Source organism: Aquarana catesbeiana, linkage group LG03 (genome assembly GCF_042186555.1).
Source record: "Aquarana catesbeiana isolate 2022-GZ linkage group LG03, ASM4218655v1, whole genome shotgun sequence".
Lineage (NCBI taxonomy): Eukaryota > Metazoa > Chordata > Amphibia > Anura > Ranidae > Aquarana > Aquarana catesbeiana.
In genome coordinates this window covers 517,463,011-517,488,288 of record NC_133326.1, presented here as the reverse complement: position 1 = coordinate 517,488,288, position 25,278 = coordinate 517,463,011, and the positions used below count along the sequence as shown (strand labels likewise).

Genomic DNA, 25,278 nt, shown 5'->3' with positions numbered 1-25,278 from the left:
GGGGGGAGGATATTAACTCTCCCACTGCCAGATTTTTTTAAAAAATACTCTGTCGGGCTGTGTGTGGATTTAATGATTCTTAGGAATCTGACAATTTAGGGAGAGACAAAGTTCAAGTGCTAGGATTAAAATTTGTAATACAGAATGTACATCAGTCCTCTGTCTACAGGGGTCTAAAAAAAAAACAAAAAATGCCTCTATTGCTGGTCTATTTTACAGTATTACTAAGGGCACTGCAAAGTGTGTACTATAATGTGTATCTTGTGTTATTATAATACTAAAACATTTGTATATTGTGTTATTGTATTAAAGCAAGGCATTTAGCAGTATAATGTGATATCTATCTATCTATCTATCTATCTATCTATCTATCTATCTATCTATCTATCTATCTATCTTTCTATAGCAACCTATATATCTACTATATTTTTGCTTAGTTCTAACTCCTTTGATTTATGCATATACTTTAAATGATATAGATTTTTCAGATTGCCTTCTTTACCCATAAATATATTTTTACATGAGTATAGGCAACCTACATATCTATATATCTTTAGTTGTATCTCTTCTTGTTTATGTATATACATCAAAATATATAGATTTATCAAACAGCCTTCCTTCTGTTAGCCTATCCATCAATATATTATTATTATTGTCTTTTCTCCTTTTTTGGGAATTTTATGATTTTATGAAGACCTCTTTGTGGGGGAGATTTACTAAAACTGGTGCACGCAGAATCTGGTGTAGCTGTGAATAGTAACCAATCAGCTTTTAACTTCAGCTTTTTCATTTAACCTTTTCATAATAAAACCTGGAAGCTGATTGGTTACTATGCAGAGCTGTACCAGATTCTGTGTGCTCCAGTTTTAGTAAATCTCCCCCTGTATTCCTTATTGTATATGTAATCACTAATGCTGAATTGGCAACGTTTCGGTTCCTCTTTGGGACCTTTATCAGGGAAGAGCTATGTACATTGCTGCTGACAGCTCTGTCATTTTCTTTCACAGGTATTAGGACAGAACAGGACTTTTATGTGAGATTAATAGACTCCATGACCAAACAAGTAAGTGTTCACAGTTGAAAACGCAGAAATGCTGGCATGTAAATGAATGCATGAGTAGCAGTGTGTGGGGTCAGGCAGTAAAGAGGATGGTGTCAGTATGTGGATCAGTGTGTTTTGCAGTTTTCCTTAGACAATAACTGCTTGTGTGCTTTGTAAGGGCCCTACAGGAGCTGCTGTGTATAGGAGATGTGACCCTTACAGGGCTGTCTCTGGCATTGGTTTAGTGGCTCAATGAGCAAGAGGTTGAACTGGGTGATGACAGATGGGTAAGGCTGGATTACAAAGGCTGAGGCATAACTGGAGCTGAACTTTGTTACTGGACTGGTATCACAGATTGCTTGTATGAGACATCTCTGTAAAAAAAAAAAAAAAAGAATAATGTGCTGTGGATGTGTTCTATAGGGCAAAGGAGGGTACACCTGATGTAGAATTACAAGTTGCAGGATAACTTGGCAGCAGGAGAAAACGTTGTGGTTATACCATGATACTACAATTAACTGCCTTACCAGTCAGACTGCTGGTTGCCAGCTTCTGTGACTCTAAAACTCATTGGGGATGATTTACTAAAACTGGAGAGTGCAAATCTGGTGCATCTCCAGTTTTAATAAATCAACCCCAGTGTGTCTACACTGATGCTTGCTGTGCCAGAAAGCCCCCCCCCCCCCCCCCCCATCAAGGCTTCTGCTGTCCTAAAGGGCACTTTTATTATGTAGCTGTTGAACTACAAGTCCAAGCAAATGGCTTAGACTTATAGTTTGACAAGTATGGCATGAATTCTTTTGTAGCTTCACAACAGCAAACCAAGATGTACCAGAGCGTCTATGGCGCAGCTTAAACTGACCATGCATTATAGATTGTACAATCTCAGTACAATCTTCTTTAGATTTACCAACACTATGCTTTATACAGACATACCTAAACAATCCAATTCATTTAATCCAGTTAGGATGGCCCTTGTACTACATAGTTGATGGTGGATCTAAATGAAATTGTACAATCAGATTGTATAGTGCAATGCCAATTTTTAAAGAATGCCTGTGCAGATTGTTTACAGACAACAGGGCCCTGTTATAGCTCTTATTGGTACAATGATTATCCAGTTCACTGCCAGCTGTGTTTCAGATACCAAGCTCTGCCCCCTTTCCAGGGAACTGATCTTAACCCACCCCTTGTCTGGGATCCTATGACCCAGGTAGTGAGCAATCAGCCTCACCTCTGTGCCTATAGTAATCGTTCTAGACTAGAGTCTCACAGTAGCAGGCAAGGGTTGTTATAAGAAAATAAATAATTCTGAAAATTACTCAATCTTTTAAATAGCTAATCGGATTGACAGCAGTGTTGAAATCATGTTATTATTTTAAGCATTTTGCTAAAAAGGCAAAACATTTAACTGATATTTTCAATAGTTTTTTTCTTTTTTTTTTTAACCAAAGCATCCCAGTCTCATTGTAACCTCCTTCCTTCCTGTCAATGTTATGCACTTCAGACTGTATTTTTGGACCTCTTTGCAGACACCTCAGGCATTTCCTATTTTTTTTTTTTTAGACAATCCTCTAGTAATATTGAATGTCTTTTTTTCTGATATTAAACAAAACGCTGAACACTGATTCATAAGCCCCTCACAAACAAAATATTATACTGAAATCTTCTGGTATTTGGCTTACAGAGTTAGAATAAATAATTCAATGATTTCTAAGGATGCACAATATTTTATAGTAGTAGTGCTGAATACCTACAAACAATTCATTAAAAAAAAAAAAAATCTGCAGGATGCATTTTAAAAATATATATACATTTATAATTAAACATGAACGAGTGGAGATTTTTATACAGTCTCTGGCTATATGTATAAGTAGAAATAAATACAATAATTAATTATTATTAAGATCCTCAGAAATTATAATAAATGTTTATAAGGTTTACCCCCTTTTTTTTAAAGATATCTTTTAACAATTTTTTTAAGGGTCATTTTAAGAAGTTGTTTGTATGTCAGTTTATTTTGCTGTTTATCAAAGGATTTCATTACTTATAAAATAGGTGTTTAGTAACAAAAAAACATTCTTTTAATATATGCAGCAGTGAATACATTTCTATTTGGCTTGAGGGTATGTTTGACCCTTGATAATATTAGCCAGCTGTCACAAAGTCTTTTTCATTTTTGACAACAAGGATATAAGCTTTAAAAAGGTATCATATATATATGTGTGTGTGTATATAAATATAAATATATATATATATATATATATATATATATATATATATATATATATATATATATATATATATATATATATATATATATATATTATAAAGACAGATATGACTGTTTGTACATAAATGTTTATATCATACATATAAGGTTGAACGACGTGGGCTATAAAGGGTAACAACGCACAGTGTAATATAGGTGAATAGTTCATGTTGATGCGCTGAAATGAAGCAGAAGCTGTGTTGTGTATGCTTCTTTCTGAAATTAGTGCCACACAGGCTTGACAGATGTGACTAGAGAGAAATCCTGTGAAAAGCTGCAGCCTCAGATGCATTTTACATGAGCTAGTAACCTGGAAAGTTATCAACGCAGAAGGCAAGGGAACTACAGTGTTCTGAGGTCAGATCCTGATACTGTATCATTCCTCAGCTGTCTTCTACAGACAATCTCCTGCACCTCAGAAACCATTATATATCTATATCTATGTATACTGCATATATTTATATATACTGTATGTATATATATATTTATGTACAAACATATTTACAAATTCGATTTTGGATGTCCACAACTGCAATGACTCAGTTATCTATACGGTATAAATGTAATTTTATATATATATATATATATATATATATATATATATATATATATATATATATATATTATACACTATAATATCTGTTATATTTATAATATAGCTGTATCTTATTACAAAAATTCCCCAGCATACAATCCAGTTATTTTTGTTTGCATTTGTTACATCTGAGGTCACAATGCTGCATTAATGCACCTCTGCAAATTGTAGTCCCTAATTCTAGATTATCCAAATTACCAATTGTGAGACATAAATAGAAATATATTAATTGAGAGAAGGCTTACCCAGAGTCAGCCCTATCTTCCTTAAAGGTACAGCAACACACCCGAAGGCCAAACTTGCTCAAGGCAGTTGAAGGACTCCGGTGTATCTAGTGCAAGAAAAGCAAAAGTAATGGCAGCTGCTCAGATCAATTTATTTCTAGCAAATAAGGAAAGGTGTACCTGGTAGGGTAATACAGTGGGCCACTAGTCAACAACTGTTTTATCATGAATGAGTGTGTGTGTACGTATATATGTATGTGTCAGCCAAGTCAGTAGACTTTCTCCCCATGATCCACCAGCTGGGGTACAGGCTGGGGTATCTGGGAAGGTACTCTTGGACTTGCGAGTTCTTGCCTCCTTGATATGAGATGTTAGTATGCACCTCAGTGGTCACATGAGATGATAAATTCTTGCACCAGTGCATGAAGTAGATAACATTAACAGAACACCTATGAGCTTCAGATCATCAGCTGGTTGGTCTAGGAGATTTCAGACAGTTTTATAAGGTTCTCTTTTGGTGGTGTAACAATAAGTCAGAGGCGTGTGGTACTACGTAAGCCTCCTAAATGCAACTCAATAAGGCCAATTTGTTTTTCCAGTTTTGAGCATTGCTTGTGATTATTTGTTTGTGTATGCACTGCTGGGAGGCAGTGATAGGCAATGTTGGTGGGCACCAATATTTGGTATTCTACAAGGAGATTTACCTTGCTGGAATTTTTTTCTGCAGTGGGTTTTAATTAAAGATTAAAAAATTGTCATTGGCAGTGTCAAGCAAGGATCACAGTGGGTCCAATGTTATAGTGACTTGTATAAGGATGGGTAGTTCTTTGTCTGATATCGGTTCCTCCATAGCCAACCCTGGAAAGGTTCTACTTACTTGTTCTAAATAAGACTAACATGCTACATGTAATAAGAAACTTGAGGGTCTGATTATCTTTCACCATTCTGTTTTTACATTCCACACCTTTCCTCCTCTCCTACTCTTTTTTCCTCTGCACCCGTGTTTATTTCTATTCCCTTCTTTCGGCCTTCCTTCTTCACTCTAAATTAGTTTGCTCCTCAGAGTTCCACACCACTAGCAATGGCTGAGCTTAGCTCCCAGTTGCTGGTGGAATGGCAGAACCACCAGCAAGTCCTTTTAAAGTGACATTTATTTTTGGCTTGAAGTAGATGTAACCTATGCCTATCACCTTTACCTGGTGGGATAAAAGTTACTTGGATAGTACACATTGGTGGTACCACCTGTTCCTCTGTGCTCATACTTCTTCTTCTTTTACTCTATTGCATCACCCTCTGTTGTTTTTGTTTTGCCCTAACTTTTTGTCTTCTACCTTTCTCTCTCTGCTTTTAATTAAAATAATCTTTATTTAGAAGATATTTTAGGCTTACTAAAGCAAGTATGGTTCCTACAGCGATGGGAATGTGCTTCGTATATAGGTACAAGAATTATGGGGTGGTGGATAGGATCCGTGTTTGAAATATATGAAAAATGAGTCTTGGTGGAGTATTATGTTCTTCTAAGTCTATGATATTTTGTGACCTACTGTGCAGCTATTTCCGCTGTCAGATCCCTTTTCTTTCGGCAGAACATCTACATTCCTGTCTTTCCTTGGCAATCACCCTCTGTCTCTCTCCTTCCATTCTTCTTCGTGCTTTTTCTCTTACTTTATTCTCTTCTCTCTCCTTATTTCTGTCCCCAGTTGCCTTAATCCCTGTCATTATCTTTCTTTTCTTTCTCTCTCTGTCCCTCTTTCTCTCATCCTTTGTCACTCTCTTGTATTCCCTTTCTCTCTCTTTATTCCCTCATCTCTCCCTCTCTTCTATTTCTCTTTCTCCCAGTTTCTGTTGCTCTGTTTTATTCTTCCTCTCTCTCTCTTTTCCCTCACCTCTGACCCTTTTTGTCCCTCTTTCCCTCAAATTCTGTCACTCTCCTTCATCCTCTCTCACACTCTATTTATTTAACTTTACCCCTCTCTCTTTTCCTCTTTTTCTGTCCCTTTTTTCCCTCAATCTCTATCTATCTATCTCAATTGCTTTTTCTTGTCTCTCAATCTCTCCTTCTCATGTTCTCTGTCACTCTTTCCCTCAATTTCTGTCCCTCTCGTTCTGTCTCGCTCTCTATTTTCTTCCCTTTCCCCCTCTTATAACCCTGTTTCCCTTAATCTCTGTTATTCTTCTTCATATTTTTTTTCTCTCTCTCTAATTCCTTCCCTTTTCCATCCTCTTTGTCCCTGTTTCTTTCAGTCTCTGCCACTCTCGTGATTCTCTCTCTCTTTCTCCCTCTAAATCCTCCCCTTTCTCTCAATTTCGATCAATCTCCTTCATTCCTTTCTATCTCTCTCACTTTATTCTGGCCACTTTCCACCGTTTCTCTGTCCCTCTTTCCCCCATCCCTCTTAGTCTCCTTCAATCACTTTCTCCCTCTCTCTTGCTCTCTTTCTCTCTCTTCCTCACTCCCCCCATTTCCTCATCTCTACAGTCACTATATTCTTTTTGCACTAATAGGGTACTTGTTAGGAAGAGTGAAGGTTACTTGATACATAAACTTAGTCAAACGAGACTTTATAATTTATGACCTGTGGGGAATATATGGATTTTTTACATGCACCACTCACATTTGAAAGTAATTAAAAGGCGTAGAACCTTTTTTTAAAAATTCTATTAGAATTAGGTTAAACATCGGAATATTCCCATCTACGTTTGTTTGGTAGAAAACATCTTTATGTGTAACAGCAGCAGGTGAATCACCTAAAGGTTCTCCTTCCTGATGTCTTCTTTAACAGAGTTGAAATCAATGATTGAGAAACAGAACAGACTGTCAAACCATCCTTAAACAAATTCATCATCTTTTATGATTTTTATACAGGATTTATATAGTGCCGACAGTTTGCGCAGCGCTTTTATAGAATTGAACTGTTTGTGCGTAAGGTGCGCTTTTGGTTTAAAATGAATGATGACTATTACTAGTGTTTTATACCATCACCATGTCACCAGGGCAAGGTATTTTAATTGTGTTTGATTTATCACACAAGAATTATCTCATCTACGTTTTCAGTATCCACACATGAATGTGTGCAATGTGAAATAGTTATTTATGAATTGCAAGCCCTTGTTATTCACAGATCAGTACCCTGCAGTGTTATTTTTTGCCAGAATCTTGTACAATTTTAAGAAGCTAAATCTCATTTGTAATTTAGTAAACTAACTTATTATGAATAAGCCCTTTTTTCATTTGCTTACACCTAGCAAATGTATGAGAACTTCCTATTCGTTGCATCAACTGCAGCCAGTGAGAAGTTTCCTGTGATGTTCTTAACTGGTGATTAGGGATGAGTGAAGTGATTTCAGCTAAAATGATTTTGCCACGAAAATACAGGGTACAGGAAACTCTCAATTTTGGTCATTGAACTGCGTAGCCTTAATTGCGTTAAAACATATATCCTTTTATTTTCTATATTTAGAGGATGTGTTTTTTGGAGAGTGTATTTAGGGTGGTTTATTTTATTTCATGATATTTTATTTTATTTACTGTACCTTGTATTCATGTTTTTTTTCTTTTTCTTGAATTTGGTGTTTTATAATTATTTGTGCACTATTTGTTTAGAATTTGACCGTTTTTGCAGAAAAAAAAACATTTAAATACTGAGGCTATTAAGAGGATATTTTTTGGCGTCGCAATAGAAGCCAACAAAAAACCCTCAGAAGCCAATCAAAGGCCATTGCACACTTTCAAAAACGATCTAAACGTATAAATAAAGGCCAAGCTTTTTTTTTAGATATGTATAGAGCGATGAAGGGTTAGAACCACTGTCAGGTTTTCATTGCTTCTGTTAGGGGGATTCACTCTGACTGTCCTACTCAGGAACAAGAACAGAGAAATATAATCTTCCAATGGGGATCCTTGTTTCTGGGGCAATTGTCAAAGCATGGATTTCCTCATCTTGGAATGATACCCTTTCACTTCCTGTTAAGTCTACAGGACAGGAAGTGAGATCTACCAGATGAGACACTGATGAAAAAACTGACAGTGGGTATAACCCTCCCTTCTTCTATCCAACGATGAGAAAAAAAAAAAAAAGGTTTTTAATGTAGGTATTCCTTAATTTTGCCTAATTTTGATTCTAATACATGTCACCAAGAGCTAAATTTCACCTATATTCCCCAATGTTTCAGGGAATTTAAAACTTTAGTAGCATCCCTAGTGGTGGTAATACAGCTAGTATGTAATTAACCAATACATTAATTTCCATGAAGAGAAAAAAGTGGTCTTAAATAGGGGTAAGTTTGGGTTCAGTCCAAACCCATGTTAAGCAGAACCCAGAAGGAAGCTGTCGGTGCAAGCTACTGCGGATTGTCATTCCCTGCCCCTCATCTGCATGTACAGAAAAGACAAGGAAAGCTTCTGACATCATTGACCTAATATGGCCACATGGTGTCCCCACCCCTTTGTGTACAGGCAGCTGCGGGGCAGGGAATGACCTGGTCACAGCTGATTAGGCCAGCACTGACAGCTGTTTTTGGATTGAGACCAAGGTTATCCCTAGTCCTGAATGACCTATGTGATAGAGATTTTCGAATCTTACACAGAAAGAGGAGCAAATACTTTTTTCTAAAAATACTTTATATATGAAAATTTCGTGGGTCTGTTTGTTAAGGATTGTTGTGTGAATTCCTCAGCATTAGCACAGCCATCACAAATAATCCCTGTAATGTGCCTAATATGTGTATTTTCTTTGATCACCAGCTCCGTCTACTGTACAGGCCATAATGTTTTTTTTTAATCCTGAAAAAACAGGAAAAGATTGCATTATGACCACTAGATGACACTGGTCATAGGAAATATATGTATTAGACATATTACGGGATTACTCTAGTTGACTGTGCAAATGCTTCAGCAAATATTTTTTTATAAATACTGTAGATTCCAAAGTGTCTGTAAACCCTAACAATGTACTTCTCAGATTTACTCCCTTTTGGTTTGTTAAAAAGAAAACCATTAAAACGTTCAGTTATATCTGTCTAATAAGTGAAGTAAAAAACTTGTAACTTCCTGTTCTCTCTGGATGTGCTGCACTGTTTTCAATGTTATTCCCAGTTACCTCTAGACTAGAGAACACCTGCCTGGGAGGGAATGGTGTACTTAGTCTTATCCTAGTGTAAGGAGCCACTACTTCATAGATGCAATATGCTGCTGTTCAGAGAATGCCATGCAATTTTCTCAGTGAATGCAAAGCGTCCGCTGATTGGATGAGGTAGAGAAGCAGGGCAATAAAGTCATGGTTTCCAGCTCGTCCAATTAGAGAAGGCTTTGCATTCTTTGAGAAAAATGCAAGGTGTTTTCTGAATGTTGGCCATGCCAAACAGGTGACCCCTGTGGTTAATATACAGTGCTGCTTGGCACAGGATGCAGAAGACTTTTGCAATCACTGTAGTAGCGGTGACTACTACAGTGATTTCCAGTTTCCACAGCGTTCCCACAGGTGTGGAACATAATAGTTACATTGGTCCACGCTGGATCAATGTGACAAGTTGTAACTGGAGTTCAGCTTTAATAGCAATGGGCAGAACTGAGCACTGGGGGCATAAATACTTAAACTTTAGGTGGAGTGCTTTAGGTTGATTGCTATGTGTTTAGGAGTTTTCTCTATGGTTGCCCTTTGCACATTGGTAATGGTTCTTCTATCTGTATTATTACAGAGAATACTTAAGCAGCCCGTACATTCTTCTTTTTTTTTATTTTAGATCAACCAGCGGGTTGAACAAAAAAAAGACTTTATTCCCCCACACATTCGAGATGGATGGGAGAATCCACTTTGTACTCCTACAGCGGGGAGACTTCCCCAGCCTCAGGATTACACTGATCAACACTGCTGGCTATAGCCAGTATCTCTAAAGGAATGGGGAAAATCCCAAAGGCTGGTTGTACAGAAGTTGATCAGTAGGTCAAATGCAAAACACCAGCCTGCCCATACATGGATCGAAATTCGGCCTGTCCCTGATGATCCAAATGAATTTCGGTCCATGTATGGCCAGCTGTGCATAATTTTAGCAGTATATTTTAAAATGTATCTAAATTCAAAACCATTTAATGGGATAGAGTAGAGAGTACTTAAAACAAAACCCCTTCAAAACTTTATTTTTCCTTTGTGTCCCATTCAAGAGGTTTCCTTCACTTCCTGTTCTGTACACACAACAGATAGTGCAAGGAAATCTCTTCACAGTGAGGTAAATCCCTTCCTAGACAGTTGTCATCAACAGCATAACAAACTTACTCAGTGGAAGACTTGAGAATTTTCCAAAGAGCTAACTAAAATTGTAAAGCTGACCTGTCATTATATTAAGCTACATACACTGGAGGTACCTAAAGAAGTCTGAACAAATCTAAAGCTTTTTACCAAAGTGTCCCAAAACGTGTGGAGTATATTTGTTTCAATTCTGAGTTCTTCTGGAAAAACTGATGCTAGCTATGTCTTCCCTTATCCCCATATCTCTGCATTGTTCCTTCAATGTGATGAACATACTCCCAAGACTAACAGTCTTTTGTAGGAGGAGAGAAAGGGGTAGGTCGGACCTCATCTTTTCCAGCTCAGATAGGTAATTGCAGAGCTCTGGGCCCCAGGTTTTGAGACATGCTAATTGTGAAATCTGACATACATGAAAATGCAAACCTTATAGCAAAAATAACTTTTAGGCAAAATGTACATTTGTAATTGAAAAATGTATGTACTAAAACTTCCCTTACAGGGGACAGAATGGTGTATTTTCATTCAGAGCATATTTCAACTTATTATGTAAGTGTTGACTTTTAGGTAATTTTTGACTTTTACATTTTATATGATTGCTTGTCCTTTTTATGTTCTTGTATTAAATATGGAGATACTTATAAAAGTCACTAGAAGGAGCTCTTATTTGTACTCCAACCACCCAGGCTGGGATTTCAGTAACTTAAGAAGTGCATTATTTTCAATGGGTCAAGCTACTCATAGGGACATAATTTACAGTGCACTGGAGGGAGATGAAGTGCAGTGAACTGGGATAGATTTCCTAATGTGTGAAGTGATTTGACATGAACCTGTTTTTGTGTCAAACATCCAATCATTAGAAAGACAAAGCACTTTTTTTTATTTCCTTCAGAGAACAGACTGCTTGGAGTGACCACAGACAACTTTAGTTTACTTTGGTAAATCTGGTCACATCACTTCATAAAACTTCACACTATAGTAAATCCAGACCTAGACGTTCATTGTGAGAAGGAGCAATACAGCATAACTGTTGTGTAGCCCTACACAACAAGAAAGCAAAACCTGCATAAGTAAATATGGCTGGCCCCATGTACAGCATGTATAACAGTTACAAATTATAGACATATATATTATATGATTATTGTAGACCTATAGATAAAAAGGAGTTTTTATCAATAATTAACATTCATTGGTAGGCTTGGTTACATTGAAGTAAGCCCTTTCTAAGAGAAAAAATTGGGACTGTCGCTACTAGGGTTGCCACCTCATCCCTTTAAAACCAAACACTTATCAATTACACAGGTTCTGTGGCTGATTACGGTTGTAATTTAACTCACTTGAAGCCTTATCTGCATTAAATTAGCCTCAGAACCTGTGTAATTCATATGTGTTCGGGTTTAAAGGGATGAGGTGGCAACCCTAGTTGCTACCTGACCCTGACCATTAATGTAGTTATGCTTGAATAAACTTGCAAGTCTGGAAGGCAAAAGCTCTTATCTGCATACTCTGGCTCATTCACTCAAAGACAGAGGGTCACCGTGACAGCCAGTTAAAATGCATTTACTAAATAAGAAGTCAGAAACAACTGCCATGGAGGAGATTTACTAAAACTGGTGCACACAGAATCTGGTGCAACTGTGCACAGTAACCAAACAGTAACCAACCTAATCAACTTCCAGGGTTTTTTTTTTGTCAAAGCCTAATTGAACAAGCTGAAGTTAGAACTTATTGGCTACCATGCATCGCTGCACCAGATTTTGCACTTTTCAGTTTCAATAAATTAACCCTGATGGTTCTATCAGTTTAATGTCCCCTTTAAACTGATCATATTCACTTGTTTATTAAAGTAGATGTAAACCCAATAACTTAAATCTTATATGAATTCAACATGTTAATCATATCAACAGCTATTTTCATCATTTTAAATCTGTAGTTTTCCATAAAATGATCCCTGGTGGTCATGTCATGAAGGTTTAGGTAGTTCTTGTTATAGGGTGAAAATGCTTGGTCCCCATTTTTCAGTTGTTCCTGCATTGTCATCCTGTCACATGGGCTTTTTATAAAGTGGCCACTCCAACACACTTTTTAAAGAGCAAGTAAACTTTCCTCTAATGTTTGTACGTATACGTTAGCCATTAATAAGGCTTACCTATAGGTACTGTAAACATCTCCTAAACTTGCATAGTTTGGGAGATATTTACTGTATACTGTGCTGATGACGTCATTGGCATATGCGCTCTGAAGGAATGGCCAAGCCATGTGCCACGACCTGCGGCTCTTGCGTGCATGCACGGGATTGATGTCATGTGGCCAATCACACAGCCGGAGTCAGCGATCCCGGAAGGAAGACGGGCGAAGATGGATGTGGCCTCCAGCGGGGACGACTGAGGCTTCATTTGCAGGTAAGTTTCACATAATGTGCTAGTATGCGATGCATACTAGCACATTATGCCTTTACTTTGCAGGTCACGAAAAAAGAGGCAGGGTTTACTTCCCCTTTAATCAGCCATGGTCCACTGTGGTTACCATCAGGAAACCGTCTCTAAGTAATGCCATGTAGCCATCTCTGGAGTGCATTTAGACATAAGGTGGATGCAAGGAGGCTGGAGCAGATCTGCAGTACTGAAAGGCAACAAAGGATGGGGAAAAAAAATATAAAAATAAATATTCTATTCAAAAAAATAATAGAAATTGTTCACAATATTCCATGCTTTTTAGCACACTAAATGTCATTCGGTCAGAGTTTATATCTACTGAAGAAAAGAAAAGTGAAAATGCTGTTATAGTTTTCCTTTAGGGGAAATTTGAAAGGAAGATCATAATTTCCCTTGAATAAAAGATTATTTTAAACTAACTAGGATTACCAAATATAACCTTTCTCTTAATAAAAACACACACAAAAATAATTACTAGTTATCGCAAAGCTTGCAAATTGTATTTATTTATCTATTTTGCAGCTTTAGATCTTGACTTGCAATTTTTTTTTTCTTCCCTACCAAATTAATAAATCTAATCATGTAAACAAAGTGGGAAATTTGCATGCATGATCAGGAAGCGTGTTTAGGAAAGTGTACACTCATCATAGTGGAAAATGTGTTGTTTGGAGTCGGGGGGTGAAAACAAAGCTGAGGATTTTGGAGAGGCTGCCTGAGCCAGATGGCCTAATGTATTTTCCAGTCTGGCATCCCAACTGCTTCCTCCTGTATTACATATCACCATTTGTTCCGGGATATTTACGCTAGAGCTGCTACCAAAGTGAATGTTTGAACTACCTTAAAAATGAACATATTAGCAAAGATGTATTTTATTAATCCCATGTTGATATTTTGATTTTACGCAGCCAGCGATTTCCTGACTGCAACGGCATGACGCCAGCGCCAAATTGCATGTGAACTCTGAATATAGATTAGCGGATTTGTAGTCATTTGGTGCGGGGTGATGGCAGATTGCAACACTGTAACAGAGACCTGGATATAAACACTGAATAATGAACATCTTAAGGTGGAATATTGCTTCTTTTATTTTTTTTTGTTTTGTTTTTAGAAAGTCATTATTTTTACATGATTTTTTTTTTTTGTTACACGGTATATAGAAAATATTCACAGCTTGGTATTTTCACTGTAATTATAAAAAATATACAATAATGTTACTACTACACATAGAAAAATTAAGTCATTATAAAATTGGCCTAGTAACGCAGATCTTTCAATGAGACTAGGGGTCATTCTCACCATAAGGCATGAGCTAATGTGTTTAGCCCTTTGGATGTGTAGTGCCATGTGGCGTTTTTAAAAGAGTTGACTGGAAGGGAAAAAAATATTGCATTTTTTTTCAACCCACTAGTGTAAACAGATACTATTGAAAACAATGAGGCTGATTTACCAAAGAAGTAGACAATGTTCACTTAGCAAAAATTATGGTCACTGAGCTACGTAAATAAGGGTAAGCTGTGCTCACATCGTTAAACCAGTAATGTCTTAGCAAGCATTCCTTTTTTATTGATATTTTTCCCCTTGCATGTGATTGGTTCTTCAAAGTGCACACAAGTAAACCTTATTTAATAATATTCCCTTGGCAACATCAACATACATTTTAAAAAGGAAGTTTCTCACTCAAAAACATTTCTATTCAGGTATTTTTCTTTTGGAGATTTGTTTGAGGGTTGCGTTAGCATGTGCACATCTCTAAAACAGCCGTTCCCACAATCCCCTGACCATCCAAATAAACCGGGGGTCTTCAAACTTTCTACACAAAGGGCCAGTTTACTGCCTTTCAGACTTTAGACTGTGGCCAATGGGAGTAGAAATTGTCCTGGCATCAGTGAGAGTAAACAGTGCCCCATCTTTGTTATTAGGGGGAGGAATAGTCCTGTTGGTGTGGGAGAAATGGTGCCCCATTATTGGTGTCAGTGGGAGAAGTAGTGCTCCATTTTTTAATGTAAATAGCAGGAATTATGCCCCATTGTTGGTGTCACTAGTGCCCCGAGGGCCAGATAAAGACAAACAAAGAGCTGCATTCGGCCCCCAGGCTGCAGTTTGGGGACCACTGACTTAAACCATTCTATAACTGACACATCTGGCATTTCTGCAGATTGCGGAACCACAGTTGATTAACCACAGTTACAGCTGATCTGGCCGTGTATGGACAGGCTTAGAGAAGCCCTTGATACAAGGTGACTGACTGCCATTAACACCTCAGCATGCTAAACAAAGTTGGGTTAACCTGGGAAAGGGGTCTACAGCTAAACATTTTTAATAAAATCAAGAATTATTGCTTATGAATGAACAGTTCAGCTTTACAACTGCACTTGGAAATAGTTTTTTATTTTTTTTCTCTCACTGGCCACCAATCTCTACACCAAAGGTTTCTTAACCTTTTTATCCATAAGGAACCCTTGAAAGAATTATCAGGTTTAAGGGAACCTCTGTTTAGATATGTTTATCAAAGTCCATTGGGAGAATGCTCCTTGCATTGTTGGTCAGTGGAAAGAATGCCCCCTTACAGTGGTGGTCAGAATGCTACCCTAACAGCAAGCTAAAAAGATGGTTCTGCGAAGTGACGTTGGACCTGAAACTATACACAGACCTACACATCAGATGGTCAGTTAGCTACAGCTCAAGGAACCCCTTGAGGAATCCTGGCTGAGAATGAATGCTCTAAACCAGGGGTGTCAAACTCAATTTCATCATGGGCCTCATCAGCATTATGGTTGCCCTCAAAGGGTTGTTTGTATCTATAAGACTATATAGATTTTCCCAGGGCTTTTTGTCTCAGAGAAAAGGTGCAGGAACTCGACCACACCCTCCCCTGACAAAGCGCATCAAGCGGTGTGTGTGGTCAAATTGCACCGACTCTGGGAGGATCATAAGGGGCAATAAATACCAGGAAATAAATATCAGGAGTGCCTTAAATCTAGAGTTCAGGGGTGCCCTATGTACAGAGGGTAGAGTTCAGGTGTGTCCTATGCACAGAGTGCAGTTTTTGGATGCCCTATGCATAGAATGCAGGGTTGAGGAGTGTGCTACATATAGAGTGCAGGGTTTAAGACTTTCCTCGCATCTCCCCTACCAGGCCCGTCTCTAGTACCTCCTGGCAGTGTAAGCGAGTCCACCCCTCTTTCTCTCACTTGCAGGGAGATCATTGGTTAGAATCTCTGCAACCGGGCACAGATGGAATCACAGTGCAGCTTACCACGTGATGCCCCATCCCACACTGCACCTGCCATCTGAATCGTCCTTGTCCCCGCAGTGAGTGCAGGGCAGGCAGGAATCTGTGAGAGTTTCCACCTCGTTCTAGCTGAAAAAAAGCCCTGGTTGCAATGGCCACATGAAATGGCCTGAAGGGCTGCGGGCCTTGTGTTTGACACTTGTGCGCTACACCATAGAATCCTAGTTTTCATAAACTGCATCGATTATGGTCAACAAGTCTGAAACTGTATGAAGTTTGGAATAAATGGCTTTATCTTATTACACTGTATCTGTGTTAAAACCCAATGGTTGTGGATATACAATTAGCAAAAAGGAATTATTTGTATTACCTGCTATCCTGAAATAAAGCTGGTATTTTGGGATGTGCGGTGAAATGAGACATGTGACCACCTTCTTTTTCTTTATTAGAAAAAAAAGTTAAATAAAAATGAGTTTAAAGAGGAAGCAAAAGAACCCTCAGTTTAATTACTATCAAAACTGCATTTATTTAACAGTTACATGTGCCTGTATCACTTAATCACTTAAGGTTGTTGCCTATGCTGTTTGTTGCTAAAATATACTTGAATTAGTAACATTTTTACCCATACCAACCAATCCAGTCTTGACTTTTATTCGCCATTACTGCAGTGGGAATTTACAGGAGATCTGATTTTTTGCAAAGACTATGAACCCTGTGATAAATAAGATTTTCAGTACAAAATTAGACAGCCTGTGAATTCAGCACAGAGAATTGCGCTGATTTGCATGTATTTCATTCTGCTCCTAATTTCCATCCTCTTGGGTCCTGTTTTTCACACTCACTGCAGTTCTGTTTTCAAGGCGGTAATCTGATCCCTTGTATGTTCTAGAGAGGGATGCTGGGCGATAATGCACTGTGGTTTGTTTCTCTTACAATGGATGATGTCATTGAAATCTGCGCTAGGTACAGTATGACATCACCCTGTCGGGCTATTGCAAACAATCCCCATGGGACACAAGGGCTGCACAACGCGTTTAAAATAATCATCACTATGTAATGTGCCTCTAATGAAAACCATCGCAGTTCAGGTTTAAAGGTCCATCAAGCCTGCGCGGCCTCTCTACTACCAGAGTCACAGTTTTCCACTTCACATATGCTCACAGTTACAAGTGCTTAACACAGTTGGAGTGACTATAATTGCAAGGGCCTATTTAAAGAGATATTATGACAGCTTGCTGTTCTAGGGTTCACAGGCGATTTGTAGTCATGCAGTCCCACAATTCAAACCCAAGCATTTGGTCATCTTCACTGGAACACGAGAGGCAATTGAAGCAAGCTGGGCACTAGTAGCACTTACTTCTTACTAGTTGTCTCACAAGTATTTGCCACAGTTATGTAAGCTTACTGATTTTAATGGGCGGATGCGATCGATTGCAAATTGTAGTATAATCAAGTTTTGTCATCCGATTTTTTGACACGTGATTCTTTTTGTTTAGAGCCTTGCTGAACAGTAAGTAGAACTTCAACCGTTTTCCCAGGAACGCTTTCTTTATAATACCCTTTTCAGACTGAAACCATGCACAAGTATGGCCACATTTATATTTTGTTGGTATTATGGCCACAGGTTGTGGTTGCATAGTACCAGTAAAAATATAGTAAATATTGTTAAATTTCAGCAAAACTATTATCAAGATACTGAAACCATAAGCAAGCTACCTCCTGCAGGTGTCCTATATAAATGCATGCATATATATATATATATATATATATATATATATATATATATATATATATAGTAATTTTTTTTTAAAGATGTATAAAAATTAATTATTATGAATATTTTAGAATTCTCATATCCTATCAGCAGTTGAAGCTTAGGACCTGTTTTTCTGTTTTGACTTTCATTTTGTTGTAACGCACCTATTATTTAAGGAGCTCAGTAGCTCAAGGTTGAATTTACAAACATAAGCAAATCTGTCAGAGCACTGACACTTTTCCCTCTCTATTCCTTTCCCTCCATCTGGCTGAGGTTTTAAAGAGAGACAGCCCGACTGAAAGGAGACAACTTCAGCTTTAAAAATACCAAAAGCGTTGTTGGAATCCTTAGTTAAGGGTTTACCCTGTACTAAATGTGTATATATATTTACCATATATATAATACATAAAATTGATTCCAAATCATTGTTGTGTGTAGTATTATTAGAGTTAGGGGTCTATTTATCAATATTTTTACCCAAGATTCACACAATGTTTGCCTAATATTCACCCATTTTCACCAGAGTCTGTAAGAAAAATGTATAAAAGTTGTATAAATCTTGACCTTGTAGAGTTGTAGAAAAGTGTCATCTTTAGAATTTGTTACCTATGCTGTGAACCAGTGTGGAAACTGAAGTACATGCTGGGATGGTTTCCATCTAAATATTAAAGTGGAGTTCCACCCACTTTTACAACTCTTCAGCATCCCTCACTAAACTGTGCACTGTAAACGAATTGGATATTTTTAAATTTTTTTTCTCAGCACCTACTGTATATCTGCTGTATTCATTTTTCACTTCCTCCTCCCTGGCCGTGGCCCATCGCATCATTTCCTGTTTGCAATGCCTTCTGGGAAGGGGCAGCAACTTCCTCTGACACTGCCATTGCTATGGAAACCTGACCTGAAACCTATTACACTGCTTGTGCTGCACTGAGCATGTGCGAGATCTGCAAGGATGAGATCCAGGAAGAAATACAGTCTGGCTTCAGATGCCCACACTTAAGATGGCCACGGCCTGCTGTAAGTTTATAAAATAACAAACTACTGCTATAAACTAACAAAACAGACCTTAGTTTACAGACTTTACTAGAATACATTAAGCTTGTGTATTATAGGGGTATTTTTATTTAAAAGTATAATTTCTGCCGGACACCACTTTAAGTACTTCGCACATTTGGAATGCATGCTAATACATGTGCGCCAACATGGGAGCATGCTCCATACCAGTGATAGATTGTACCCAATCTCTTGGCCGCACATGAACCCTACTAGAGATTGTATCTGAAGTTGCCTCCATACCACCCAGAGGGTCAGAGTACCCCTGGTATAGAAAGGCATTGAGAGAGGAAGATGTCTCTGGGAAGGCAACAAAGGAGATATCAGTTCTAGAGATGTAGCATCAAGCTCTTTGAAGATCACAGATATCTGAAGTTTATCCTGACAGATAGAGTCATAATGGTTTGCAGAATGTCTTATAAGAGATTCAGCTGTTTTATGGCTGGTAATGTAGAGATGTAGTTATCACAGGGTAATATTCTGTGAGAACAGTCAGATGCAGAGGAGCTGATTGTATCATGCGCACAAAATGCTGCTTGATGGAAAGCGAAACAGATTAAAGAGTTTAGAGGCTCTCAGGAGCTACAGGATAGTTTATGTCATAGCTCTGACTGGCTCTGTCTTTTTGAGAGCAAAGCTTACCAGGTGCTGCAGAATGACAGAGGGACCCTTGAAAGACCAAAATTCAGTCAAGGAAGCTGCATAACAAAAAAAATTGACTTCAACAGTAAATACCCCCTCCTCCCCACTGCTACATTTTTAGTACTTTTCATATTACCCCATTGTTTATTTTACAAATTTCCACACCACTAGAACCTTGATGTTGCAAAGTGCACTGCCTCATCATAGCCAGTCATATTTCACATTGCATAGAAGCCACTTAAGCTGAATGGAAAGACATTTCCCTTATCCACCCTCACCATCCTTCCCTCTCTCTTGAATGAATGACTTCACGTTAAAAGCAGCTAGAGAGGTGAGTAATGAGAAATCCAAAACTGTGCTGTGGGAAAGATCATCCAGTGGATACCTGTCCTGGTCACAACCAAGAGGGGAGTCCATTGTGTGTCCAGGACAAGAAATGAAGGGATGCAAGGAGCAGAAACAAATAAACTGATATCAATTCAACCTTTCTGTAGTGTATCTCCCTTTAACACTGTAGAGAGAACTCCAGCATTGAATGAGAAGCTGGCTTTACTAGGACAGTTTTTTTCAATCATTCTTTATTCTGAACCAAAACAAGTGGAGTGGAAACATATTCGTAAAGTACACCGCTGTGCTTTATAAATGTGGGTTGCTTTTTTCCTTTAAACAGACCCTTTCACCGACTTAAAAAGCATAGAAAGTCATGTATTTTACATACGTACTCAGTGTTTTTTCTTTATATAGACAATTTTTATTCACTTGCAATGGATCATTGAACTTGCTCGAAAATTGGACTACTCCCTCCATGTATGTAATAGCCTTCTCCTCCTCTTGGAATGTCTAATTACTGTCTGTGCTGGCCAAGCTCCTCTGCCCTTCAGTTGAGGGAGGAGAGAAGGGGAGTGACAGCTCTGAGTCTCTTGGGACTGTTGACATCACCTTGAATATGGCAGTGTCCATCAGCAGTCTCAGGGCTTTTGGATATCTACACCAGGGAGAATTTTACAGACAAATACCATTTTTAGTTAATCGGACATACCTATTCTCATGGGAAGATTTTTATTAAAATGAATGGTCTGGTGACAGGGTCTCTTTGAGCAGTGGTAAGGCTATACCACTGCTTTATAAATGAGGACCTAAGAGTAGTGAAAAATTATGAACAAATGGTATTGTTTGGTGTGAGCTACATCAGTAGTAGTATAGTTAACACTAAAGTAATTGATCGCTACACTTGGCAATTATTAGCGATTTCAGCATTGAGATTCAGCTACTAAAAACTGCATCTGTAGCATCTTCCTTCCCAGAGAGGATTTTTTTTTGGTTGACGTTGTTGCTTGTGTACGACACCTGACCTAATCCCTTAACACCCCACTCACTTAGGTGTACTGAGGCCTGTCTGTGCCATTAACTTTCACAATGAACCCGATTAGAAGCCTCCTTGTAGTCTCCTGTCTGACACAGTAATTCCACAATATTTCAATGTGTAGCAAACATCAGGGATTAAAAAAAAAAAAGAGAGAGAGACAGATGCATGTGGCAGACTGGAGTGGATCGGGGACCCAGACGTGTACAGGTTCATGTTTTTACCGTACTCTGATGTCGGAATTGAAAGGAAAATTGCATATGTCTTGTAGGTAGTGTGACTTGGCTCTCCGATCAGGAGGTGCCGAGCTGAGATGAGAAGCCATGACAGAAATGTCACCGCTTTCACTCCTCGTCTGCGGCAGGTGCATTGTTCTCCAGCGACAAACGTTTAATAAGATGCTGGCGGAGCAAGTAAAGCTTAACATAGTGATCAAATGGCACTCGTATGGAAGAGAGCTACCAATTACTACCACATTCCTCCTGCAAAGCATTCAAATGCAACACTATCACTAAGCATACTGGGAATGTTTTACTGTCAGATAACCTGCCATGATGGCTCAGCTGACAATGCCTCTTGAGTTAGTGATTTTTCTTTGTTGTAGACTTGCTGAAATAAAAAAAAAAAAAATCATTCATTTTCATATACGAGAGTTGCGCAAAACTTCAGCATAGGCTTCATAGGCCTCCTCAGCTGTGACTGGACTGTGGTAATGATGTACAATACAACATCTTCAAAGCATTGTGGGAGCTGCTGCACAGCTGAAGTGCTGGTTGGCTATAACTAGAATTGGGTTTTCACAAAGGGCCTCAGTGAACTCCTCTAGGCCCCAGTGTCAATATCTCTTTATTATGAGACTTCATATTAGGGGTCGCCACCTTTTCTTCAAGTCAAACCCGAACACTTTAGCAGTACACAGTTTTTTTTTTTTTTATAGTATAAACTATACATCAGTTTTGCAATTAAATAACATTTCTAATCCTATGAAATTAATCACAAGAGTCCCCCTTTACATCAGAGTCCACAGAGTTCCCCTTTTACATCTGAACTCGCTGAGTTTCCTTACACTGTAAGGGGGGACTCTACAGACTCTAATGTTAGGGAGAAATCTGGGGACTCTGACATAAAGGATCTGGGAACCCTGATTTCAGGGGGAACACTGAGAACTCTGATGTACGGAGAGGACTCTGTGTAAGGGGGAACACTGTGGCCTCTGGTGTAAAGGGAAACTCTGATGTAAGGGGTGCTCTGAGAACCCTGATTTACCTTAGTGTACTCACTCAGAGGCAGGAGAGAGAAGGGGGGAGACTTCAGTCACAGACAGGGATTGATGGTGAGCTCATTCACCCCTTGGCAGGCAGCACCTCTCATCGGATGTATCTGAGGCTGCTGGACTTCAAATTTCCCACCCCCACTTTCATTTTCTGAGCCACAGCGCCAGAGATTGGAGTGTGGGCAGAAAGAGGGGTAGGGGCGGGTGAAAGAGGAGCAGATCGAGCCCTATCTCCTCTCCAGTGTGTGTGTGTGGGGGGGGGGATTGTTAGTGTAGTGGTAGCTTTGGGCAGACACTCTCGGCTTACACAACTGCAGCCAGCAACCCTGCTGGGAAGCCATAGTCCGGTCTGAATAATGTGTCCGGGTTTCAGACCGCCTGATTCCAAACCCGAACTGTCCAGGTGAATCCCGGACAGGTGGCAACCCTACTTCATATGTTTAAATATCTCATAAAGTGTGATAAAGCTGTGAACATGAATAACTCTTTTTTTGCACTATTAGGAAACTTCCAGTCAGTGGGGTAAAGGAAAAGGGTCACAACTAGACCCCAACTCCCCTGTACTGTTACCACAACAATATTTATATTCACTGAAGCAATTAGCGAGCTGAGTGGTGCTGTTCACACCCAGAGCTGGAGTAGTAATGTTCCCTCTTGTGTCCTCTCACAAATATTATCATTCCCAGGAACATTTAGGAGTCATTGAGCCTAAGACTGTGGCCAAGGCCCAGGTGGTGGGCTAATAGTACACTGCGGTGAATTGGAGGGCTAAGAACAACAGATATAAGCTGCCCATTCACTAGAATGGCCATACATGTAAATTCTCAGCACATTTAATGACTTGATGAACATCGATCAAATGTACTTTAAAATTGAATTTGCTTTTAACATTCAATTTCGAAACAATTGGACTTTCCCAAGCGAAAACCACATACACTGTTAGAAATTTGTTCCTTCGAGAAGAAGTTTTTCATCCTGCTCCTTCAAATTTTCTCATCATTGTGGTGGAAAACAAACGTTGTTTTGACCCCACTAAAGTTCAGAAAATTGAAAACATTCTTATAGCGAAACATTTCTAAAGAAATTTCAGTAGTACATAGCCAGCTTTTGTGCACCTTGGTGACACAAAATGATATTAGCCATGGTTTGATAGTAACAGGCATGCAGGGGAGTAGATTATAGTAATATGCTCTTTGAACAAACAGGACAATATGTAGGCAAAAGAATGGCAGTCCTGACAATAGATGGGCTACAGCTACTTTGATTTCATGTGATAGTGATATCACTTTTCTAATCTTGTGGAAAGCCTTGTTGGATATGTGGAGGTTGTTATTGCTGCAAAGGGGGTTGGCTGGGGGCAACTCTATATTAGTGCCCCACTGATTTGGATGTTCAGCAAGTTCTTACAGGTGTGATGATTAGTCGTCCACAAATTATCCATAAATAGATAGAAAGATAGATCTATATAAAGAATCCACATTGTAACAAACCCAAACTCTCCCTTCACTTTTAGTCCCGACAGGAAATGAGAGGAGCCTTCTTCATGTCTAAGGGCTGGTCAGGCAGGGAATTCTCACTGTCTGATACCACTTGGATATGACAAACCATGGCCACATTCAGGGCATTATGAAGTACATTCTCTGCTTGTCACCCGCTCTTGAACTGTGCACCTTAAAAGAATAAATAGTGAATGTCACACCAATTGCAAAACAAAAAGGGGCATCTCCATCTAGTGGCCAAAATGCGGTAGTACTTATCTGAAATACCTCCATAAAAACATACTGCAATGTGGCCACTAGATGGAGCTGACAGTCTTAGGAGATAATCATATTACAAGCAATATGACAATCATTAATTATGCCTGTATGAATGCTGAAGACATCTGCACTTCAAGTTTTTTTAATATGCCTTAATCGGGGTGACACATGATATTGCAGACTATGTGTTTCGGGGTTACAGAAGACCCTCGTCATCAAGATTTTGGAAGCAGATGGAACTGGATTAAAGGACTCCTAAAATGTAAAAGGGATCAGGATTTAGGGCCGGTTCACACTGCTGCGATACAAGAACCCGTGCGAATCCAGTACGGGTTCCCGCATCACATGTCACCCACCGGCAGTTCTCACTGCCCTATGCGAACCGCTGCAGGGGTAAATAGAAAGTTAATGACAACCCCAGATTGCATATCGCAATGCGAACTGTCGATTTGGACAGGAATCGGATTGCAAAGGGTCCTGCATGATTTTGGTGCGAATGCGATGTGAATTCAGCCATACAATCTGTATGGCTGAATTCGCATTACACAGACATGGCATGTAATTTGCACAGCAGTGTAGTGCAAATCACATGTGATGTCTGACATCGTAGCAGTGTGAACCGGTCCTTATGAAGTTTAAATGCCTTATATGTTGCATTCCTTGCCCCCCCCCTTTTAAAACCTATGAATGTGTTCACACTAGAGTGGTGTGCTTCCGTTGTGGTGTAAAAAATCCTGCTTGCAGCATTTTTGGAGCGTGTTTAGGGAGTTAAAAAAAACACCCCAAAATGCTCCTCCCCATTGAAATGAATGGGAACTGCATCAAAATCCGCCCCCGCTGAGCGTTTTTGGTGCTATTTTTGAGTCACATGTCCTTTAAAAACCACTCCGCAAATGCTGCAAAAGCGCAGCAAAAACTCTCCATTAATGCATAGGCGTTTAACTGACAGTTTTGAAGAAAACCAGTGTAAAAGTCCCCATAAAGTAAAGCTGGAGTTCAGCATTAGTAGCCTGTTAAATGGGAAACATTACAGTAGTACATTGTTATAGCAGTCAACCGGAAATGTTACATACACCTGAGTAGTGTTTAGGTCCTGGTTGTATGGTAAAATAAATGTAAATTCTTTGCGGAGCTTTTCCATTCCATATTTATATAAGAGAGCCCCGATGCTGGCCCTCACTGAACAATGCTGGTTGTTTATAAGGACCCGACATTTAAAGACCCAGTGCTACGACCTGTCAGGCCCTATCCTGTTTAAGATGACCACAATTAGGTCCGTTTTCTTTTGACATTTCTATGATTGTTACTGGCTTTGATATATGGGGACAATTGTTCATTTTTCTCTGCAAGTCACTTAACAATTCAGGAGGGTACACTAGGCTGCGATCT

The 25,278-nt window shown here is 39.0% G+C and overlaps 1 protein-coding gene across 4 annotated transcripts in view; it reads left to right on the top strand.

Annotated features, from left to right (window-relative positions):
- The window catches only part of EBF1 (EBF transcription factor 1), a 465,753-nt gene that overhangs the window by 6,077 nt on the left and 434,398 nt on the right, over positions 1-25,278 (top strand). For all 4 annotated transcript variants that reach the window (XM_073621181.1, XM_073621179.1, XM_073621180.1 and 1 more), the window contains exon 4: positions 1,008-1,063. In XM_073621181.1, coding sequence (XP_073477282.1) covers positions 1,008-1,063 — 56 coding nt within the window. The remainder of the gene's footprint in view (positions 1-1,007; positions 1,064-25,278) is intronic.